The following is a 25450-nucleotide window of genomic DNA, read 5'->3' on the forward strand; positions in this document are numbered from 1 at the left end:
TCTTATGTATTTTCTTTATTATAGATTACTTCAGTGTTACCATTGCTCATTACAACTGATGGAAAATGTTCTGTGCTCTCCAGTGAGCATCATCTCACTGGAGCACAGTCATAAAGAATCTTTGTTGTGGCTTGGCCCCATAGTATCTTTTTGAAGATGAGTATAAATTTCTTTGGAGAAAAAAATACCAAAGCAAAACTGTATTACTCTGATTCCAGATTAGCTGTGTTTTTAAAACGAGGAATTCTCTTGTATGTACAGTTGCATTTCTTCCTTCAAAGTGTTTTGCAGCATAGTAAGGATGCTGAAAGCATCTCTTGCTGAAGTAAACATTCCTCAGTCATCAGCCTGAATCCTCTAGGGGTTGTGAAGCCATCAGCACAGTAACACAGCACTTTGTTGGCCTAACTCCACTGAAAGCTATTGCAGCACCCTTGCTTGGAAGAAGGAAATGTGCTGCAGGTGATCACCTCTAGATCAGCCCTTTTTTTCCATTATTTTATGCTCAGCTGTGCTGGATGATGCAGTTCCTGGTGTTCCCTGATGGCAGAATTGCACAGTCATTGGTGTTAATTACTGCCCGCCTACAGTTTGGGGCAAAGCACATCCTGGATTTGAATCATTTTATTACTACTAAAAATACACTGTTCTCATTTTTTCTTGCTAGTTTCAAACTTCAAGGGGGGGTAACGTGGAGGGAGAAGCCCCGAGCGTGTAGTGAGGTGTGAAGTTCAATTCCCATCATGGCCCAAGATCTGCTGACATGGATCAGCTGTGGACACAAGTACTCATCCCATTGTGCTTCCTCCCTCCTGCACCTTTTCTACCAGGTATCTCCTGGGCTATTGGACGTTGCCTGCATGAGTGGCTGCAGAGAGCTCCATGGCTGATGTCCCTTGGCTTGCTGGATTAGGGGATGTGTGTGCAGGCTGCAAAGCAGCATGACGGGCAGGAGCTGAGGAAGTCAAAAGGTTGCTCAGTGTCCTGTGTGGCAGAGGCTGCACCTGCAGCATGTGGGCTGCAGCTCTGCAGGGGCAAAGCAGCTGCCTGGAGCTGGTTTTGGTTCATTAATTTCTTCCCTCCTCACCAAATATCAATTAATGCAAAACCAGCACAGTGGTTCCCCTAAGGGAATTAATGTGTGGGATTTCACAGAGGGGTTTGAATTCATGAATCATTTTCAAGTGGCAAACAATTCAAGGCTGACTCTAATGAGTAAAGTTATCACCTGTTTGTCTGTGGTAGGATGGCAGTATCTTCTTAAATTATCACTACTTCAAAACCATCTTGGTTTTAGAAGCCTGCTGTTTTTCACCTATTTGTATCAGAATCATCACTTGGATCTTGGCTTCTCTCAGTGTGAGGTAAGATAACCAGAAAAAAATCTGAGCCCATACCTTTGAAAAAAGCTGATTTACTGCACGTGAATAGAAATGAAATATTAGAGAAACAAAAATCTCATAAAGGTGAACCATAGTAAAGGCTGTCTTGTGCTGTGATGTGGAGTGGCTGTTGGACAGCTGGTGTAAGGTGGAATTCCTGCAACCTGCAATCTGAGTGGACATGTGCGTTTTGTTCTTTGGGGGCTTTGAGCCTGCATGTCCACAGGAAAGTTGCTGTCCTGGCAAACAGTAAATTTTTCTTTTACACCAATGTTTGGTTGTCCTGACCTTTGGAGAGGACACTTTTTGTTTTTATTGTTTACAACAGAGTTACGTGGTGAATCACAAGGTACAGAAACACATTCTCTAGGACAGGGGCTTGCACCCTCATTCCAGTTTTCCCACTGGCCTTAGTGGGCTCCTGTGAAGTTTGAGGCAGCTGACCTGCAACCAAACTCGTAGTTGACCCAGAGCCCGTCAGAGATGGAATCCCTCACCCCGACCCACAGAACCGCAAGGCCTACACTGCAGGGGTGTGTGTTCCATTTCCCCTGCAGCACGTATCCCTCGATTGTTATTAGAAATGTTTGTTTAAATAGTCCTCTAGGAAAAGCTCTGTGATTCCAGGTTCAGGCCTTGATGCAAGATCATGTGTGAGCTACATTCCTAGTCCTCAAAACCCCTGAATTTTTGTTAAGGGCTCTGGAATTTACGGTGAACTCTGACTTCCATGAGTTATTTTCTGTCATAACACTTGCTACTGCACCAAAGGATCAAGAAATGCCTGGCTATTTTTGACCGATGCTAACTCTGTGGGTTTTAAATTTCCTCAAAACTTTGGGACTAATTATATGACAACCTGCTGCCAAAATCTCATGTGTTTGACTCCTGCAGTAGTTTGTGTTGGATTACACTCTGGGTTTGCATGTTTACAGTCTGTAATGGGCATGGACTTTATTGCTGCCAGCCCCTGGACTTACTGCACAGTGTAAGACAATGAAGATCAGGTCGAGCTTTATTGTTGGTGGGTGAGTCTGGGAGTTATGAGTGATATTTGAAGTGTCAAGTTTAAGTCAAGTTCCAGATCCCAGCCTGTGCTTTTCCAGACCTTCATCTCCTTCTATACAAGTAGTTACTTGTGCTCTAAGTGGTTTTCCTACCAACCTAGTGATTAAAAACTTAAAAAAAAAAAAAAACTGACACTTCATTAGTAATAATTAGTACTACTAGTACATTAGTAATAATTAGTACTCTTTAATTACTGAAATTAGTGATACACTTCATTGTCCTTACTGTCATCTCTACTATTTATCAAGTATTGATCAATGTGAATATTGTAAGGTGTAGTAATAATGAAAAATGTTGCCAGCATAGCTCCTTAACTGTAACTCTCATACCTGTGCCAACCTCACCTATGGAGCTACCTCATGAAGGTACAGTGGAGGTAACTCTTGGAAGCAAAAGGATGCCTGGAATTCTCTTCCCAAGGCAGGCCAGCTCTCCTGCACTAAAATCCCCTGAGAGTATTTCAGTGAAGCTGCTCCCTGCTTCCGTGCACAGGACGCGCCCAGGGCTTGAATCCTGCCTTGTTTGCTTCCCACAGCAGTATTCCACTCCCACCCTGAACCCCTCCATGGTCTTCAAGTCCAGGGTGAATGGACTCTGCCACCTGCATTTGCTTTTTTCTAGCCTGGAGCACCTGCAGACAAGCAAGGCAGGGTGAAGACTAACTTAACACAGATCAAGGTAAATGCATGTGCACCGAAGGAACAGGAGCTGCCTTGCTTTCCAAAGCACACCACTTGAGCCAGAGTCATTTAAAACCAAACACTGCCAGCTGAGAGAAAAGAATTTATTAGAAACTGTTAAAACACTACATGAAACTAAATTTTAGAGTATTTTTTTCAGTAGACAGCACTCCAGCCTACATACACAGTACTGTGGACCTTGGACAGCCACCGTGCTCGTAAGGTATAGCTTTAGGATGAGACATTCAAGCAGCATGCACAGTGAGAAAGGGGAAGGGGTGCAAGGAAAACCCTTTTGATTTGCATAAGTTCACAGAAGGTACACTTTTGTAATGGTTTCCCCCAAGGTAGTTTGGATTGAAGGAATCACCACTACCCTGGAAGCAGCAAAGGGGCTCAGCTCCCCATCTCTGCTCTCAGTGCTGGTGCATGTTGGGGTATTTCAGTAGAAGGTGTTTCAATAAACAGAAATCCACCTTTCATCCTACAGGAACACATCCAGGACTCTGAGGTTGCTGTACTTCCCTTCTCATGCAGCCGCAGCAGCAGAGACCTCGCTGCTTTTCGGCAGAAACAGGAGCAGAGTCTACAGATTAAGGCAATGCATTTCTTTAATTCAACATAGAAATTGTAACAAACTGCGTATTTTCTGATAAACTCTGAAGTATTTAATTGTAAAAAATAAAGTTACTGATAACATGCTACTCTATTTGGTATTCTTCATTAGGTTTTGAAATACAGTGGAGCATCACTATAGTCACTGCCCCAACAACGTGGAAGCCAGTGACAGCTTCTCTTCCACCCAGGAGCTGCAAACAAGAAACTAATCACCCCTCCCTTCTCCCAGTTCAAATCCTCCCTTGTTTCTTTCCACCTCCCCCAATTTCCACCTCACTTCCCAAAGAGGAAAAAAACCCCTTGAAGCATTTATCTGACTCCTGAAAGGAGCTATAATTTATAGCAAGGCTCAACTGTATAGACTAGAAAAAGATATAAAAGTGATTAAAATCCAAAAATTCAGAGAAGGAAAATGTAATAAAGTACGCATGGCGTGATAAACCAGGATACACATAGCAATTTGCTACATTTTTCAAAAAGTGCTAACCAATTTTAGCTTAAAATAGTTCAAGAGATCTTACAAATTGCTATCATAATGTAAAACTGAGTATATTGAAAAGCCTAAAACCTGACTTGACTGTAGAAAATGTATTATATCTGTTTCTAATTTACATAGCATTTGTATTTAGGCACACAAAAATAAATACAGACAATCAAATGCTTCATTAAGTCTGCAGAAAGTTACAGTTAAAACCAAGCAATCAACTGTTGTAACAAACATCATGCTTTTACACCTCTCTCTCTACAGCACACATGTACACGGGTAGATATCCCTTATGTCATCCTTAGGCTTCTGCAAAAGTTACTTAAAACGTGAGACTGTTTTCTGCCAAAAACAGGTAATTTGGGAACTACTGGCTACAAAGAGATGATTCCTCAAAAATCTCAATTGATACTTTCTGTTAAAATTTTTATTCCTGCTCCAGAGCCAGGAGGCTTTGGGCTGGAGTGGAAGCCAGGCTGATCCAACACCAAAGGCTGTTACGGCACAAGAGGACTGGAGGGTTAGTGACAAGATTTTAACAGCACTGTGTAAGAGTAAGGGAACAAATCACACTAAGGCTCCTTGGGCGAGGATTTCAAGCTGTTCTTTTGCTAAGGAGCACATGGTGATCTCACTATTCCAGCAACCCTCCCTGCTGCTGCCTCAGTAAAAGTGGTTTTACCTGAGGTGTCAGCTTTCCCTAGGTGCATTCAGTGACCTGACAGCTGTTTTTAGAATGCTTGTTGTACCTCTAATAATCTGTCTCCAGTGCTCAGGGAAGCAGGAAGACACTTGGCTTCCGATGGCATGGGCTCACCAATACCAGTCTGGTGATTCATGCCACAGTCCCTAATTAATGGAGAAAAGTATTATGCAGCTGAGATTGGCACAGCTGGCAGGCTCTGGTCAACTGGCAACCTCACGATAAATTCCAGCTTTCTTGATTTTACCTGAAGAAGAAACTTTTCTGTTTCTGCACATCTAGCTTTGGTACACTAATTTCCTGCTAGCCTAAGGGCATAACCTAAACTGAGGTTACCAGCGTGTGGTGACTGAGGGCTTTCAACACATAAAAATTATTCAAGTTATCCCACTAGCTTGAAACAAATAATTAAAAAACATCACAAACAATACCAAGCAGCATAATTTTTATTTGGTGTTACAACAGCTGTGCAGCACCCATGCTTTTGGGCACCACATTTTACTGTTTATGACTTTTCTTTTTGAAATCTAAACAGTTGTGTTCAGACAACTCTATGTGTTTTTTTAATATACACATTGTGACCCCTGCATTCATCCTGTCCAGTTAACACTAGAAGTATTTGTCAAGGCAATTAATTATTTCACCTTTGCTATAATTAGGGAGCAATCAAAAGAAAAATTTTACTTTAATCTGACTGATCACATGTACTGTACATACCTGTTCCAAACCCAACGTACTCGAAGTTTCTAAGTTAATGCACTCTCTTATTCAAGTCAAAATGCTGTACATCTAAGTATCCACACAACCGTACATTCCTAATGATTCTTCTTTACACCTTTATTCTTTTTAGAAATCTGTTTTTAAAAAGGAATAAAGAAGTTGCCCTGCAGATCTATATTTCTTTAGAACAAAACATAATACACTACCTTGAAAAATAGTTTTATCAAAACCAAATTCAAATCACTGTCATGTACAATTTTCAGTTAACAGTTCACATTGAAATTGCACTTTGCAGATAGAATAAAACTAAAAAATGAAAACATATTCTATTTCCTTTCACAGGAGACTGCCTCTTCAGGATTTTTCTTCCGTGAATGCTTGTATTTGTCTACATACGCTTTCACTAGATTTGCCACTTTTGCAGAATTAACTTCTCCGCTCTTGCTATGACAAACCTGCAACAGTTTAAAGAACAAAAACGTTTGAAACATTTCCACTGATTTGCCACAGTCCTACATTATTCATTTATTTCCCGACCCTTTTGATTCTTCCATCCCAGGCAAAATATATGTCAAAACTCCAAATACTTTCCAATTGCTTCCTAAATACTTCTGAATTCCCATTCAATTCTTCCACACAATCACCAGGTTCTGTTCCGAGAAGCCAAAGAAAGCTCTTGTGGATGGAGAAAGAAGAAAGGTATTTTTGCTTCTCCCTCTTCCCCCTTTCCGGCACCTATGAGCTGTTCCCACAAACCTGAGAAACCCACCCCAAAGCTTGCCCCAAGGTGAAATGTCTGCAGCTCGGGTTACTGGGTAACTTACTTTATCTACAGCTTTCCGCACAATTTCTTTGTATTCCTCCTTAGTGATATCTTTGTTTTGGTAGAAAGGTTTGATAGCCAGCTTGACCTCTTGTGCTGCTTTTTCTTGAATTAACAATTTCTGAAGAGAAAACAAACTTGAGTGTTATAAGTCACTGCCTGTGTATCTTTATCAATCACAAGTTAACACTTTACAGGAAAAAGGTTGCTACAGAAGATTAGATAACCACTCCCTCCCTCCCCCCCAACATTTCAGCTCTCATGGGAGCTGCCTGTGCTCTGCCAAGCACAGAATGCTTTCCCACAGCTATTCAAGTATTATTTATAATAGTGCTGCTTTAAAGAAGTCTACATTAAAAAGAGTCATAGGTTAATCTGTGTCCTATGGCTGCCACAAAAATATTACATGATGGTATGGAGTATATTACACGGAGGGTAATTGTCATAACTTGCTATTTTTAGTACATCAAAATGCATTTATATAAAAATTAAATTTTATATGTTTTAATGTAAATATATAAACAGTGTATATAAAATATATGCTGAACTTTGAACTTGCCTGGTCCTTCTTCGAGCTATCAGCACTGGCTTCCACTGTTACACTTGCTTTGTTTTCTCCCAATTTTACAGCTGCATTAGAGCTCTTCATGTGACCTGATGACGTTGCATTACCCGAATTTGGTCCCTGAACTGTTCCCACGTTTCCCAGGACTGCTGCTGGAGCAGGCAAAGCTGGAGCACCCATGCTGTTACTTACATGAGAAGCATTTGGAATACCCTGTTTTAAAAAGTTATCACTAGTTAATATGTCATTCTTCTATAAGGCAATGTGCCTTTCTAGGAGTCTCAGCTGCTCTAGAACGAACACAGATACTGCATGCTTTGGTTCATTACCTAATTTCCACGCTGCCCATTATTATGGAAGGTACATACATTACATTAGATCGACTCAAAGAAAAAAACAAAAAGAAAAGCTTGAAAAGTAAAGCATCTTCCATGTCACCACAATGGCTGCCATTTTCTATCTCTGATCCCATAATAAAATACCCTGCAAAGAGGCATGGAGGTTGTTAGAACAAGGGGAAGGAAGTTAATGGCTGCAGAATCAATCTGATTTACAAAACAAGGTTGTGATGAGTACACATTTTCTATAAAAAATCAGCACCCAAAGACACCGGCACAAGGTACCACCCAAAGCCACACTTGCATTCCTGCATCATAATGATGCTGCTTTGAAAAAATTTATTTTCATATCTGTTATCAGCTTGAACTTGCAAATATAAATACAAAGGAAAGAGATGAAGCGCTGGATCTGTTTTTCAGGAAAAGCCATTTTCTGGCCATTTCCAAACATCACCAAAAGGCACTGCACATACTTTGGAACTGAGAAATTAAGTAGCTCTCAGACTTCAGATAGAGGCCATTTTTAGCAAAAGCCCAGAACATCCTCCTGACATGTTTCTGGCAGGAGATGCTGCTTTTTTGCAGGTCATCACCATTACTCTTTACACACCTGCATTAACCTAGATGGAAAATAATGAAAGAGGAATCTGAGCTCTTTGGAAAGGACATAGAAATGGAGCTGTTAGAATCAGCATGCTAACGCTCACCAGTGTGCTGTCTTCATTTTCCTTTCAACAGGAAGGACAGGTGGTGTCCTGCAGTATTCAGTCATTTCTATTGTGCTACCACTGAGGGGTTGTTGAATGAAAGCTCAAAGAAAAAGCAGTAGCAGCTGCAAGAGCATTCAGGTTCATGGATACCAGCCCACAAAAGCAGGTAAGAGCAACAAGTGTAACATGGGGCTTTACAAGAGGTAACTGCATTTTGCAGCAATACACAATCTTAAGTGGAACTTATTTATTGCTGCGCTAGATACTCATTTCAGAGGTTTGAAGCCTATGTTCTGACTTCTTACATTTTTGGAGGTCAAATCTACTGGATTTCCAATTGTGAAAATATTTTAATTAAGACAGGAGACATTAATTAAATCAACAAGCAATCTACCAGCATTTTAGTTCCAGCAGTACCTTGCTGGTTTACTTTGCAGTGTATTAAGTTATTTCATATGGCCTGTGACCCCACTCAGTATTTCCCACAACACTCAACTCTCCTTGTTCTAAGTTAATGACTATAAACAGATGACAGCAGTGAAAAGTGAGAACACTGTAGGCCATTCATGAGTTCACTTCAGATCTTTACAGATGATGCATGAAAACAGAGGGTTAGAAATCATTTGCTCACTTTTTCAACCTGGAATGTAGGGGAAAGTGGTTTAGGTTAGAACAGGCAGCAGCAAAAGAAAAGCACAAACCCAAGTCAACTCCTGAAGAGCCCTTTACTTATCATAAATGCAGTATTACATCTTCTTCCAGGGCCATGGGTTCTCCTTCAAGTTGTTCATATTCTTTTCCTTGATACAAAAGCTCTTAATATAAACAGCCAGCTACAGGAGGAGCTCACATATATAAGAGTTGTTTTAAAGATATCTTGAGAGTCATAAAAAGATGGTCTGACCTGCTCTAAGCAAGGTTGAGTATTTTTGAAACTGAAGAAATAAAGTGGGAGTTAGGTCTCAAACAGGGCATGCAAAACCAGGAGAATTGGGTAAGAAGGCAGAAGTAAAAAACACCAAAGAGACCTCAGAAATTATTAATAAAAAGGCTCAAAAGATTAAACAGAATAAAAAATGTGTGTGGGGGGAAGCCACTGAGATGGTGACAGCTGGAGAATGGAAGTGTGGAACAAATGGGTGCCATGTAGTTCTTGGCAATTTTCGTCTGTTGATAGACCCCCATGGGATGAGAACTGCAACACAGAAGTTTAGATCACTTCCTACATGGTGCTGTAATGGTATTCAAGCATTTCCTAAAATGCTTAAAAATCAGGTTTGGAAGGGGAAGATTTCCTTTCGGAAGCAGGTCACTTCTAAGATAAAAAAGATAATGGACAACACTGACAAAATTTTTCAGTGTTCCATTTCCACAGAAACCTGGTTATGATGCTGTATGTTGTTATTTTTTTAAAAGCTACAACCCATATGCTCATGGATGCTTCCACTTCAAATTTGGTGCAGGGTGGAAGAAAACAGGCAAGAGAGAAAGAAACTGCAAGTATAAATTTATGGTATTCAAGATAAAGAATCCTTAACTGTTATTATTTCACCATTGTTCTTGGCTTCTGGTAAAGCATACCTGCAATTGTTTTCCATCTTGCTGTGAAGCAATGTAGTTGACTTGTTGAGATGGTGGGGGTGGAGGTGGAGGCGGAGGTAATCCCTGAGAAATATTTGTGGGAGCAGCTACCTGTATGAGAGGCACTCCAGTAGGGAGATGCATGGGCATTGGAGGGTGGATGTTGAAAGGATTTCGTTGCATATTCATCAAGGGAGGATGGACACCCACTGGATATGGGAAGATATTCATAGGTTGGTGCTGTGCATTCACTTGTGGCATTACATTCATTTGTTGCTGCATCATATTTATTGGTAACTGAGAACCATCATTTTGCTGGTTGCCTTGGTCTTTGAGGTTTGGATCTGTCAAAACAAAAACCAGACAGTATATCAAGAAATTCTCTACTTCATAAAGCAAAATGGGAGCCAGGTGTCTAAACTCTTAATTAAGGATGGATTATCAAAAAACTTTCTATAATCTGAGTCTTTCCAAGATATTGCACAGCACTCAGCGCCACACATGCCATGAAACCAAATGCTATTTTAGAAGTTTAAAAAATGTAGGTTACTATGAAAGCCTGTGTTTTGAATTTGTTTTCAATACTTCCTCCCGTAACAAATCCAATAAATTATTTCATCACAATGAAACTGCAATTTTTCACCAAAGAGCAGGAAGACAACATAATTTACCCAGTAAATTTACTTTCTGCAATTGCAGGAGGTTATTCACACATTACCACATCAGCAAGTCTCTGCTCCTGATTCACACACACTCACTGTACACTTCTGGTGAAGTTTACAGTGAGTGTGTGAAATACTCTGCTGGGATTTTTTACACTGAGCAATAAGTCATCCTCAAACCATTTAACAGATATTCATATTCAGAAAGAGTTGTTCAAAAACCCCATAATGGTACAACAGGTAAAACCCAGAAGTAAAAATAACCTCTTGGGGTAGCAGGTAGCACTTCTTAAATGAATTACTTTGATATCCCATCTTCTTTTCAACAGAAGCCAAGAAGTTAAAATCTAGACAAAACACCAAGCCTTCCAGAAGTCAATAAATTAGTCTGGAAAAATGACTGATAGGCTGCAATCTAGATGTCCTTCCTTAGAATCCCTTCCTTGAGGAACCCTGTCATCTAATTCATAGGGATTGCAATCTAAGGCCTTATATGTCAGCCCGATTCCTAATTTTTAAAGATTATGGGATAACAGAATCACTAAGGTTGGAAGAGACCTATTGAGACTCTCTGGTCCAATCCCCCTGCTCAAGCAGGGTCAGTAAAAGCAGGTTGCCCTGGAGGACCATGTCATGATGGTAACCTAGCCTGTTTTATCCAGTTACCAGAGATTGTTGTACTATTCTCAGCTTCCAAAAGTGAGTAACAGCATGGCTGTTCCTGAACTACATGAAAAAGTCTTTGAATCACAAAATGCTTTCAGTTACAGGTTTGGTAAGTTTTCCCTGCAGCAGATAGAAGGGTGACTAATGTTGCCTCAAAACTAGGAAGGCACTGATGCAGTTATCTCTCAGAAGAGGGAGAAAACTACTTGCATATGGGATGAAAGTGGACAAAAATGAAAGGCAAAACAAGAAGACAGTGCAAGAGTGCAAGTGTAGTTGTCTTCAGAAATGGATTTCATAGTTCTTGAAGTCAATTCACATCTATCTTTAAAGATTATTAATCAAGGCATTAATAATCTGTGGATGACTTCTTAACTATTCTGAATCAATCTCATCCACAGCTCAGTTAACTTGCTTTCTACCAAAAGTTTATTTCTGTCAGGGCAGTTGTCTTTTAGGTATAAAAACCCCTTCAAAACTTTTTTAGACTTATATCAACATTTTGGAGAAATTTTAAAAGTGAAATACAGTAAAGGCACTGGTTTTGTATTTATAAATTACCCTGGATTTTTAAAAAAGCATTTAAACAGGACTGTGCTTATCTAGGAGCAAGATAAACATCAACATGCTGCTTGGTCATCTCTAAAATCTGCCATGTGGGTCTGCACAGGCAAATTCACGTCTTTTTGAAACAAATTAGTCTTTTTAAAGTTGTGTAGATGCTAAAAGTAACTATGAAGCTATGCCTTCTCTTCAGACAAATCAATTTACTTTAGCAGCACTCTTCGGATGCACAGTCCTTAAACCTGAACTTGGGCTTTATGCAAAACCAAGAAGCCATCAAAATACAAGAAATCACCAAACTCCACCTTTACCCCTCCACATTGCAAAAAGAGTATGGATTCACCCCAAATAATTTTTTTAAGAACTTATCAGCAGATCAGATCATAGGACAATGTGACAGAATTTTGCTCAGCTACTGCATGTGTGACTAAGCTATTATACTTCAAAACCATTAATACCTTGTTCTGGTGTATCCTCTTCTTGTCTCATTCCCCATCCAGACTGTGGGCTTGATGAATTGCGTCCCCTTCTTGAATAATAATTCTGCACATCAGCAGGTAAAGTCTTCCTCACAGCCCAGCTGGACGCAGATGTCCACCCAGACCTGTCAGCGGGTGTGTCGAACGAATACTCTTGTTCATTCTTACGCTTGCCTGGCTGCTGTTCCGAGAACCTCGACGCCTCATTCCCAGAACCATCTGAGTTCCCTGAGAGAGGTTTTCTGTTTTGCCAGTGACTTTCACTCTGGTCTCCATACATGAAACCACTTCGGCCACGGCCACCTCGGCCACGCTGACCTCTGCCTCGATTCGGAATCCAACCTGAACCGAAGTTTTTATTCCAAGACTGTCCTGCATTATCATGCCTGCCCTCTTCCCAATGTGGTTTCTCTCTCTCTCTGTTCCTGGCTTCAGGAACAGAGTTTATCCGCTCCATTACCCAGTCTGGACAATCATTTCTCTGCTTATCTGAAGAACACTGATCATCATTGCTTTTTTCTGTATTATTATCCTTCTCTTTTTTAAGATTTTCATTCTGTTTCTCTTGATCACTTCTCCTGTATCGATCATTTCCTCTGGGACTTCTCCAGCTGTCATTTGCCCATCTCTCTTTCCATCGAGGCGAATGACTTTCCCTCTCATTTCTACTGAATGAAGAACCTTTATTTCTAGTCCTAGATCGTGATCTTGATCGAGAGCGTGACCGTGACCTAGACCACCTCCTATTTCTTCTTTCTCTGTCGCGATCTCTTCTTTGATTATCTCTATCACTGCTTCGAGACCTAGATTTTCGCCTTGGAGATGAATCCTTAGTTCGTGATCGAGAAGATGATCTCCTGCTTTCCCTGACAGTTTCCCTTTTGGGAGATCGAGATGGTGTTTTTTTCTCATCTCTGAGTGTGTCTCTCTTTGGAGAACGAGATAAGGATCTCCTTCCCTCTTTCACAATTACCTTCTTGGGTGATCGTGAGCTCCTGTCTCCAGTTGTCTCCCTTTTAGGGGATGGTGATTGAGATTTCCTGCCCTCTCTCCCAGAAGGAGACCAAGTTGTCGACGGAGAGTGAAATCTAGATCTTCTAGTTCGAGCCTTCTTCTCTTTTGTGAGTTCTGGCTGGCACTCTCTTGCTTGAGGAACAGTTTCATCTTTTTCATCAGAACCTGATACAGAGTTTGCCATGTCACACTGTAAGGAGTTCACTTCTCCTTGCTCTGTACTTTCAGGTGGTACTAACTGCTCAATCTTAGGTTCATTCTGGTCACTGCAAAATGAGTCACAGTCCATTGGTATCATTTCATTGTTATCTTCACCAAAATGTTTATGTTCAGCATTTACTGGGGGAGACTCTGAAGTTCCACCCTCTTCACTTTCTGAAATGATGTTCTCTTTTAAGGGCTGTTCTGATGTACTGTCCATAGAAACACTGTGTATTAATGCATCTTGTTCTTCATCTTGAACAGGTTTTGTATTTGCACAGTCTACTACTGGTTTTAGTTCAGTCTCAGAATTATCGGTTTCCATGGCTTCAGGATGCTCAGGCACTTCACTTCCGGGGCTCTCCAATGGCTGATCTTTTTGCAGAGGTTCCAAATGTTCCAACAATTCATTTTCTGGACTAGCGATGGGTTGATCTACTTTTGTCAAAGTTTCTATGTTCTCCATTGATTCTTTTTGAGGACTACATGATGTCTGATCTACTTTTTCAGAAGCTGCATGGTCACATACATCATCTTTGGGACTAGCTACTGTTTCCACTTGTTCAGGAGTATTTTCACAATTGTCCTGACTGGCAAGATCTGCATTTTTTTCAGTAACATCTTTTACTTTAAATTCCTGACTTTCACTTCCTAAAGTTAGTATTGGGAGTTCTTGGAGAGAAAAACTAACATCTGCATTGCCTGAAGTGTCTTCATCCCTGTCACATTCTCCTGTAGTTTCCTCAATTTCTGCATGCTCACTATAGCTTTCCAATCCATTAGCAGATTCTGTTTCTACATTATTCTTCTGTGGGAGGCTTGCATTATTGCTTTCATTATCTGACTGGTGGTCTTTATCTAAAGTTAAGACTGCTTCAGGCTCAGCAATGTCGTCACCTTCCACTGAACCACAGGGTGATTTTTCAGAACGTGCAGAACTTCTCAGTTTCTTTTTAACTGCAGGTGTTTGTTGCTTAACTGCTCTTTTAGACTTGCGTTTTGGAGGAGCATTCTCTGCTTCTGAATGACTTTTATTCAGAGATGGGTTATTGCTTTCAGGGGCACTACAAGCAGAACTGCTTGATCGAGGGGAGCTCCGAGACTGAGTCAGAGCCTCGTTTTTGCTGTTTCGTGCAGACCTTCTCGTAGGAGTAGTAGCAACTGATTTCCTCCTACTTCCTCTAGTACCGGATGAACCAGAGGCTTCCTTTTTCTCTTCTCCTTCTTGGGTACATGCAACAGCATATCCTTTGCCTAAAGATTCTAATAGAAACAGAAGACATTAAGATTTGATAATAACCATTTATCTGGATGTATTTAAGAACATAAAAGGGCCTTCTGCAGCATAACAGATATCCTCAAATAATACAATTTAAGACTTAGTATGTAATATTGCCACAGCTTTTTTTTTCTTTTTTAAATGAAAACTGGTTGTTTTAAAGAACAGAAACAAGGTAAAGTGACACATCAGACATCTGAACACACAGTTTAGAAGCAGTGCTGGCATGGCTACAAGGACAGTGATAGCATGCACAGTGAAACTGTTATTTGTTATTTATGAAAGGGCTGCTCAAAGATAGCCAGCATTTACGCTGTTAGAAAAGTAATGAATTGACCACACAGCATATAGCAGTTCCTGTCACTATAACACAGGCATGCTGATATAAAGCACAGTACCAGAGAAAGGGACATTTTCCAGTGGCCTGTCATCCCTGATCATCAGTGGATGATCACAGGTGCAGCAGTTGATCAGATACAGCAATGACAGTGCAACTTATTCACCAGTTATAGGGCAAACTGAACCTAAACTCTGCCACAAGACAGTCAAGGTGCCAGCAGCACCTACAGTGTGCAGCATACAGTGCATTAAAAAACCAAAAGCTCTACGAAGAATAAGGCACACCTAGCAAGCAGCTCAGCTCTTGTGTTGATACTGCACTAATTTATTTCATGCCATCTACCATTCAACAAAAGTCTTGGTAGGGAAGCTAAGGGTTATATTCACTGCACAGGAAAGACTGCACTGTCAGCTATGAAAGCTTCAGGTGGACAGCTCAGGAATTAAAGATCAATGATAATTAAGTAAATATACCTGAATTTAATACTTCAGAACAACATTAATTTCTTGGGATGTCCATTAATTTGTTTCATACTTTGTGTAAATTTCAGGAAGCATCAAGGATGTGGTGTTAAAATGCATTCTTTCACGGCTTCAATTTCATACACAAACAGTGCAAACTAACTAAGAAAGATTAATTGCTATAGATTTTGATAAATCTCTCACATCACAAACATGTCATTTTAACTCTGTACATTATTTCCCATGCTTCTGCTACAGTAAAATATTTGGCTAATGTATTCACAAACATATTTTAGAAAAGTAAGACTGGAATAAGAAAACTAAGTAACTGCAAAAAAACCTCTTTCTACCACTTACAATTTTGTTAGCAGAACAAAAAAAAAAAAAACCCCATCACTGTATTAAATGCAAACAATAATCTCAAGAGAATTAATTCCATAACCACCTTGCTAGACTTTAAAAGAGCACAGGACTACAATCACATCTTCTGACCTTCCTTGCAAACACACAATAATTTGCCTGAACATGAAAAAAAGAAGTACTGGTTCTGGGTTTTGCACGTTCAGTGATCAAATAATCACTTGAGAAAATGAAAACCAACATCAATTGTATAGAAGGTACCATGTATTTAAAAGAAAATAACATGATGGTAAATAACTTCCAGAGGAATTTCAGGTCTGACACTATTTCAGGTATCTACTCTAACAGTCTCACCCATCACTTTGTTACAAAGTGACTTTGCAGTGGTTAAGCAGCACTTCCTCAGCAACAGGTGGCTGTCTCAGACTAATTATGTCTTCATACCTATTACAATAGCCAAGAAATCAAGTCACATGTTACATGACATTTCAAATTTTAAAATTTGTGATTATTTTCTTCAAGGGAGAAGAAATCATCTTGATCAAATAAATCAAATAAAAAAACCCCAGCACAATACCAGTGGAATGTGGGAATCTGGACAGAATTAAAAGGCGAGTTATTTTCCTAGCACATTCAAAATCTACATGTGAAGCACCTTTTTTAGCATGCCTTACTACTAGTAAAATTTTAACAGAAAAGCTTCACAGGATTTGGACTTGGACCAAATAAAAGGCATTTCAGCTGACTCTTTATTGAAAAATATTTTAATCACACAAAAACTGCATAATGCCAGCATAAATCTTAGTGGTATTCATATATTCACTAAAGCATTTTCAGGTCAATTTAGTAAAACAGACTATTTAATAGGAACAGGCTACTAAAACTGCAGCAGCTACAGGGATGATTCAGACACTACATTATATAGTCATCATTAATATTTGTATGCCTCCTTGTACTCTGAAGGCATATAAATATCTGGAAGCCAGTGTCAGCTGTTACTCTGATGCAAAACTGAATACTTTAGGTAAGACTAAAAGTTGAGAGAAGCATAAAAAGAAAATAAAAAATGCTTATGCTATGATGTTTCAGTCACAATTTAGTAAGAAATGAAAGAACCAGTTTGCATCTTTTTAAAAATGCATTTATTTTTTTCATTCTTCTTTTCTTCACCTTTTTAAGAAGTCTGTGTCCTTTTATATATATACATATATATAAACTTGTTGCGCATCTAACAATATTCATAAAAGGTTTCTCTTTGCCTTTGTCTTTACCTTTTCTTATGCATGTTGTCCTTTTACTCAGATGCTATATAAAAACAAAATGGGGTAGGAACACTCACTCAACCAAATGTGACTAAAATCCTCAAGGGACATCTTCATGTCCACCACCCCCTTGTTTTACGAGGAAATTTTACGACTCTTACTTCCTGCATGCTCCTTCTCAATAGAAAGTATTTAAATAAAATGTGAAAATGACTTAAAACTCTGAATCTTAAAACACTGTAGTATGTTGGCTCTAATCTTAAAATTCAATCTTTGTCCACAGTACAAGTATCAAAATTCTAATCAAGACAAGTGACAAGATTCTGTTCTAAACATAATTTTTTAATGCTTCTGGTGCATCCTAATGAAAAAGATTGACTGTAGAAGTAGAAAAGTAGACAGGGAAGTCAAGAGGTACAAGCTAACATACTGCACTAATTTATTTCATGCAGGATAGTATAGTATATTACTATATAGTAATACTATAGTCTCACAGTATATTCTATATCTAGAATTCTATATTCTTTATCTATATATAAGAGTATACTCTTATAGTATATGACTACATATTCTATATACTATTACTATTACTAGAGTATATTACTAGAGTATATTACTAGAGTATATTACTACAAGCAAAATGATTAAGGATCTGCACTGCCAAACATCAGAGACCTGAGAAAACAACCTATCCATTTTTCACTGGGAAATGTGGAAGGGAAAAAGAATAAAGAATATGAATGCAACTTTTTCATTATCCTTCTACTACTTAATTCCTTCCAAAAATTTATTTCTACACAATTTTCATAAGCCAGGAGACCCAAATCTATCCTATCTTTTTGCCTACTAGACAAGTGAAAATGGTGTGATTCCCAATTCAAAGAAGGTATTAACTCAAGCCTTATAAAATATGATTCCTTTGTTTCCACTTCTTTGAACTTGTGCAGCTTTTTGGAAGAGAAGCTACGTTCTTGCTGAGTATGGAGACAGAGGCTGTTAAAGTAACTGGAGGAAGGCAATTTCTTCCATGTCTTGTCTTCTGCTGCTTTCCTGACAGACCATGGAGCTCCAGCATTTTTGCAAGGTTTTGCCCTGTAGAGCTTGTAGGCAAACTGAAAGAGATCCATACACTTCACTGTTTCCTGACTGATGTTCTTCTCTGCTAGAAAGGTTTGTTCCTCAGACTGCACAGTATACCTCTGAAATATGCCATTCATAATGCATCAAAATAAGATTTATCCTTGAACAATGGGAAATGAAGAAAGAAGGGCATGAATGGAAAAAATGTTGCAATTAGAAATGGAATAAGGTCACATAAATACTTATTAATTAATCTTCAAAAGAATTAGTTGTACCAGCTTTGGGGTGGATTATTTATATTCTGTATTCCAAATTCAGAAATTAAGTAGCTGACTTTGAAATAGCACCAAACTGCATCAAAACAGATTTTTTTTCCCCATTAAGTGTAACTAACTCTCTGGTTTCTGATATTTTAACAATACTCCACATGAGCTATAAAGAAAACTTACAAAAAAAAAGTTTACCAAAGTTTTCCAAAGGCCTGATATTTGTTGGAAGAACTCTTCCAGCCACTGCAGAAGAAGTGAGAAGTAAAGTCTCAGCTTCAGCTCCGTAAAATATTAAAGGAACACTGCAAAGTAAAAGCAAAAGCAGTAACATTAGTTGTTTTAGCTGTTTGCAGCAAGTCTTAGAAACAATGCACAAAACCAAAACCCATTAGGCAACTACAATCTTTTTAACTTCATCAGAGCTGGAGAGAAACACAAAGCTGGCAGTGAACAAAACTTTCCTTGTCATATTTAATTTCAGATTTATTTTACTGCCTAATCTATTAAAACTGTTTGAACAAGGTATGTTATGTTAAAGCAACATACATCTGGCTTTCTTGAAAGTCAAATATAGAACCCTAATAGCTCAGTCCAAAGTAGTAGGTTATAGCACTGGAAATAAGGGAATGAGTGCTGATCAGTAGTAGTACTTCAGCAGAACAGCAACCTTTTCTGCAGAAAAATGAGAAATGGTCTACATGAGAATTTAGAAAATACTCCTTTTATTTTTTTTCTTCAAAAAACAAAATAAATATTTATTCAGACTTCCTCAGAAAACCTTGGGCAAAACCAGAGTTTAGTTAGAGATCTACAATTTTTTGCATTATCACTGAGTTGGAGTGAAACTTCTCCTGAGAAAATGCACATGTAATAAATTTATTATTTCAATGCTAAATGCAATTTTTTATTATAATTTTAAAACTCTTCACTTGCAATTTTAACTTTAATCTTTTTTTTTAATACCAAAAAGAACAAAGATATATGTTATGAAATTAAGAAAACAGAACCAATTTTTTATGTGTTATTTTAAAATCAGTTGTTTTTATGGTTCTGCTTTATACTCACAAAAATATCCTTAGGGCATGCTTTAGCACACATCTCTCTGACAAAAAAACCCATAGAATTATTTTATGTTCTCTGTTTCACTTGATATAATTCCTGTTAGCTCTTTTTAGATGCAAACAGGATTTTTTTATAAATGATTACAGAAAAAGTGATAGAACCAACCCGTGAAAGTAGGGTACAGGGTGCTGTGGGGAATCAAAATCAGATTGATGTTAAAGCAAGCATAGTCTGATATCTAGGGACAGAAATAATTATAAAAGCTCATTGAATATTAGCTTCCAAATAGAAAACATATTCAAACTCACATTTCTGTGAAAAGGTGACATATTAAGACACACAAGTCAGTGGAGTTACTATGCTTGTCACAAGTAGCAAAAAAGTATTTAGACATACAAAAAAGAATCTATTGACATAAAATCACCAAGCAGCAAATACACAAAAAATTACCAAGTTAAATGCAAACACTATTTAGTCTCATGAAAATATTCTATCTAAAGACCAATTCAAATTAATCAAACTCCAAACTTGAAGTATGAAGATCCACTACAAATCCAAAGCACAGACCTTTCAACTCTGGATATCAAAGATGAACAGGACAATTCCAGTTCTTGTCTCTTCTGTCTGATCCCTGAATTGACTTCTGTGAATTCTGTACTGAAAGACAGATTTCATACAAGAAGTTATAAAAAGTAACTTTGTACTATGATAAGCTTGTATTTCAGTAACTGCTCCTACCAGTGACTTTAATTTAATTGTAATACAACTTTTAACAGTCATGATTAAACTATGCATTGGTTATTGCTTAGAGGAAAAACACAGTCTCAGCAAACATAAAAGAAGTCCTAAATAAATAAAGCAGATGGAATGGAAAACAGGAGATGGAATGTTTCTGCTGGAGAGTTGAAGGATGGAGAAACTTTGCATCCTTGACTAATAAATTCTGCTGCATGCATGGCAGAAAGTTCATCTTTTAAAGACTGTCAAAAACATACTTAGTACGTTTTAAATTAGGCCATATTATCCAAATAACATTCTTTTAGACTGTTCTTCTTCTTTCATCTATTCAATGAACAATTTATTTATACACCCGTTCTGAAGTATAAGGCTTAATTAAGTATTTTGCTTAATGCAAAATTGCTTCATGGATGTTTAAAGTATTCCTCTTGGAATCAAACACAACAACAACGAAGAAGATTGTTTCTGATACAAACCAGGATATTTACCATTAACTTTTTCAGTAACTGCTGTTGTAGTAACAGGGCTAAGTCTTTCCTATCCAAGGCTTCAATTCAGCAAGGAATTAAACATGAACTAAAAATAAAACTCTTGTTAAATCAATGAGATTAAAATACTCAAGTGTGTGCTTCTAATGCTGAACACATGACAGAAATTGGGGTGTGCCCTTAACAGTACTCCTATTAAAATGTTTGTGTTTATCCTTTAACTGCTCTTCATCAGTGAAAAAGTACTCCGCCAATCTTCAAAATATTTCAAGGCAGTATATAAACAGGTAGGAGAAGAAGGAAGCTCAGAATCTACAGTACAGTTACTTTATATCAATTTATATGAAGCACTAGTACACACTAACCAGTCATTTCTACAGCTAAAAAAGGATTCTTCACTGCTACCACCAGACAGAAGTGTGCTGAAGAAATTAGTTCTGATGCGCTCGTTCCAGCAGGTCTGTCTTCTGGGCTACACAAAAAAAAAAAATACTAATTAAAGACACCCAAAATAAAATCATTAACACTAAATACATGAAGATACACTGAAATTAAATTAGGTCAGCAAGACTTTAGCTCATAAAAAGCAGACACCATAATAGCTCCATTTGTATATGTAGACATTTGCAGTTACAGCAAACAAATTTTCTCTATTCAGTCTCTAAGTTTTTAACAACTGCTCTTTGCAGATAAACTTCATATTTTATATAAAGCAAAATCTTTTATGCTCCGCACAGACATTATAAATAACTAAGCCTGATCTTCACTATTGTACAACTCTGCTACCTAATGCACCACATTAAGTACAGCCCAAGCACCTTCACAACCCTGCACAGCAATTCACCAAATGTTTTGTTTCAAGTAACAAGAAAACCTAATGAGGGTAGCTGGGATTCTCCTTTGCCTTCAGGTAGGATTATGGAATATGAAGGTTGTCTGGTGTGTCTAGTTACTGGGCCCTCACACAGAGGCACAATACTCAGAACCCACTTTGTATTTCAAAAGATACCAGCAGCACCACCAATTTATGTTGCTGACAAGGCCCAGCCATGCACTGTGTGCCTGTTGCCATTTGCAGGCGTGCAGGGAGCTCTGCTGCTGGCCACTGCACTGGCTGCAGGGGAAAAGCCAAACCCCAACAACAAACCATCATCAGCCTTCCAGGTACTCTTCCCACAGTAATATTCTTCCTACACGGATCCATTTTTGTCACAGCACCTAAAGGGCTCTTACCACCTCAAATCTGACTAAAACTTTCCTGTTCATTCCCTAGGATTGGTATTTTAGAACAGGAATTTAGAATACTCCCATAATTTCAATTCAGAAAAATGAAAAATAAACTTAGGAGTGGGATATATAAGAATACATGTCTCAATATGCAGTCATTATCCATGTGTTCCATCAAACTTTAGCACACAGAGCTGCTTCTGCAGGGAAAATGCCCTATTTTATCAGTGTAAAAATTTTAGGTTTTACCTTAAAAACTGTTGGGTGTAAGTTTTATTTTAAGAATAATATAAATTTTTAATATTAACCGTTCTCTCTCCAATTAAAAGAGCTATCCAGATGTTCCACAAATAGCCTTATGAAGTAGTTGCTAGTACATCATGGCTTTCTTTTAAATTTTGAACATTTCTTGGATAATTGAGTGCCATGCTTCCTCCTGAAGGTTTTTAATGGTTCTACTTTTGTTTATGCACCTTTTTATTGCTACAGGTACTATTTGAGACATTAATGCTATTAAACACTTCACCATAAATCAGTAAAACTAAAAATGAAAGCATTCCCCAGCCATGAAGTCACATTAGTGGCTGACCTACTGTTAAGCCCTATCTTTCCAGTTCAAAACCCCCTCAATGCAGTGAAATGTACTCTAAGTTTACAGGGCAACAGAACCCAAATTTCCAAATAGCTGACTTAGAAGAGACAAACTGGAGCTAACAATATCCCTGACAACTTTGGTGCAATGAGCCCCAAACAGAAGTTACAATTCAGGCCATGAGCTGCTGAAAATACACAGGATGTGCCCCATACTACATGAAACAGCAGTAGCCAGAACAGGGACTTGAACAAAGCTTTTCCTCCAAATATTCAAACTTCAGGTAAGACAGAATGATGGCAAATGACAGCACTTGCACTGCAGAATTAAATTTATGGCCTAAAACTTTTTCTTGCACATTCATTTACAGGTACATCTATGAGTAAGACAGCACTGATCAAAAACTTGTGTCTCAGAGACTCAAAGTCTTTTTGAAAGGAGGGATGGTAGAAATCAAACGAGAGCATTTACAGCTCCTGTGGCATCTGGTGATCCTGTGTTTATAGGCTAAGATTTATGAAGAAGAAACCTGGAAACAGAAACCTTCTTGACAGAAATTTCATATTTAAAAAAGACCCAATTTGATGCAAACCATAATGTCTATGCTAGATTCACATAAATTACTTGGTTGCTTACATCTATATATTTTATTGAAAATAATGAAAACCTTCATATAATGCTTGGCTGACAGCTTGTACATGAAACCATCTTCCTTTGGATGAAAGGAGATGGATGAAAAAAGGGTTCAGGATCATACAATGTAATAGCCTAGTCTAAATGAAAATATTTACCACCATAAAACTAATTTTATACTGAGAAAGAAGCTCATATAACCTGGGATAATATATTAATTACTTCAAGACAAAAAGAGACAAAATAAAAAAGTTTGAATCATACCAAAATTAACAAATAGAAGTTAACCTTAAAAATAACTGGGAAGGTAGTCTTAAAAATGCTCTAATAGATTTACAAATGTTTCCTTATCAGAACCAACCTTGTTTATCTTCACAGAGAAAGCCTTTCTTGTTTTGTTTGTCATGCAAAATATTACCTGTGGAACAAGGAACAAAATTTTGATCTTAACTTTAGCATATTCTTGATTGCTCATCAAAATCAATAATGCAATGGGAGGTTAACAAAATGTGTATCTGGAGTGCATTTACAATGTTTACATACAAACTGAGTAAAACGAAAATGCACACACCTTCACTATAGCTTTTTAGATCCCAAGCAGTTTTTACCTCTTCAGATATTTTCTTCCTTTTCTAAGTTATGAATAGACTTATCAGACAACTTTTATTGAATCAGCCCCTCAGAGCAGCAACCCCAAAACATAGCTAAGTGTTGCTTATGTCTGAACTCTCATCATAAAAAAACCTCTAAAAAACAGCTAGTCATTAAGTGTTCCCCAGCTGCCTGATGCAGAAAATTAGTCGAGGCTGAAACCACATCCATTTGAGTTGTGACTGAAATTGAAAAGGCAGTATTCCAGCAATATAAAAATAGGAGTTTCACATACTGCAATTCTGCTCTAGAATTTCCACATTTCTACTACTTGGAATTTGAGTTTTGTATACAAATGTAAGCAATTTTAAAAAATTAAATGGCTCATCAAGAAAAGATATTCTAGATTTCTTTAAAAAAAACACATCAGTTCTGGCAAATACCAACTTACTGTATTTTTTCTTCACAATTCTGCTTAATTTTATTGTTACCCGCCCTCTGTCTGGACATACAGCTCTTCTGCAAGAACAAGAATAGATATTTTAAAAAAGTAGTTTCTAGGAATCCAAACAAAATCCTCTCCTATTTGAAGGTAATTTTTTTAGTGCACATAAACCAAGTTCTAACTGCTATTAAAATCTGAACTTGCATCATGAATATCATCTTTTGTATTTCAAAAGCCATAGTGCTTCAAACAGCTTAGAAAAAAAAAAGAAAATCAATTTACACAAAAGTTAATATCCTGTATTAAATCAGAATGCTCAGTTTTGTTTGATTTCATGGCAACATGTGGAAGATGTTATAACCAGCTTTCTTTTAAGAATATCAGTCAGTGTTGATTCAGAATCTTATTTTCTTATGAATTAAAAAAATAATTTACTCCAGATATCTTTGCTGTAATGAAGTCTGCTTCACATTAAACTTCAAGAATTCTGTATTTTTCATACATTCCAATAAACACTGACTTTAGATAAGCACTATTTAGGAAAAGTTCATCTGTGTAATCCTCAGCTTCTCTTTATACAATGCAGCAAATATTACAAGATTAAGTTTACTAAAACAGAAATGTTATTTCCGTAAAACAACAGAAATGTTCCCTCTCAAGCTTACTCGAATAAAATCAGTTCTTGACTACAACTATGTTTTACAGAAGAGGAACATCACCAGTGCTTATGATAACATGCAAGAAAAGTGGATGCTTGTTTAGAGAAACAAAACAAAAAAAAATTATAGTGTTAGAATTTGATGTAGCCATACTTCAAATGACTGTAAAATTTTTCAGAATTGCTAGAAAAATGCAACTTTCACAGAGATCAATGCAAGAAATACATTGCCCTTTACTTCTTCCATGCTATTTTAACTATTTAATTGGGAATTACAGCAATGATAAAAGTAAAATTAAACCACTACTCATGAAAACTAACATATTTTAAAATAAAAATAATTTTAAAAAAATTTCAGGATGTACAAGTTAAACCAGTTGATTTTATTTCTTTTGAATACTCCAATTCAAAAGCTTGAAATTACACGGCTGACCAACCTCACAAAACTTCTCATCTTCACATGGCTGTAAGTTTCCTTATTGCAGGCACAGTTTTCCTCTTCCTCCTTCCTCCTTAGCTGTTTTGTAACCTGAACCTGTGTTGTAAAATAGAATCAACCCAATCTAGAATGTCATGACACGTGGGCTTTAAATTCATACAAGGTCTCTTCAGGTCTGTACAGAAATTAAACTCAAACAGAAGGACTAGAAAGCATTTCAACTCTTACTTCTTTTGAAGTAGACATGACTTTGACTTCACAGTTTGGA

The 25450-nt window shown here is 37.7% G+C and overlaps 1 protein-coding gene across 1 annotated transcript in view; it reads right to left on the minus strand.

Annotated features, from left to right (window-relative positions):
- Window positions 1-3220: 3220 nt before the first annotated feature.
- SCAF11 (SR-related CTD associated factor 11) overlaps window positions 3221-25450 on the minus strand; it is a 51344-nt gene continuing 29114 nt past the window's right edge. Inside the window, 12 exon segments of the mRNA XM_030238020.2 lie at window positions 3221-6110; window positions 6480-6599; window positions 7038-7256; window positions 9673-10016; window positions 12023-14521; window positions 18505-18611; window positions 19939-20028; window positions 20963-21069; window positions 23411-23437; window positions 23439-23467; window positions 24092-24159; window positions 25181-25278. Coding sequence (XP_030093880.2) covers window positions 5982-6110; window positions 6480-6599; window positions 7038-7256; window positions 9673-10016; window positions 12023-14521; window positions 18505-18611; window positions 19939-20028; window positions 20963-21069; window positions 23411-23437; window positions 23439-23467; window positions 24092-24159; window positions 25181-25278 — 3837 coding nt within the window. The 3' untranslated portion in view covers window positions 3221-5981.

The sequence above is a fragment of the Serinus canaria genome, chromosome 1A (genome assembly GCF_022539315.1).
Source record: "Serinus canaria isolate serCan28SL12 chromosome 1A, serCan2020, whole genome shotgun sequence".
In the NCBI taxonomy this organism is placed as follows: domain Eukaryota; kingdom Metazoa; phylum Chordata; class Aves; order Passeriformes; family Fringillidae; genus Serinus; species Serinus canaria.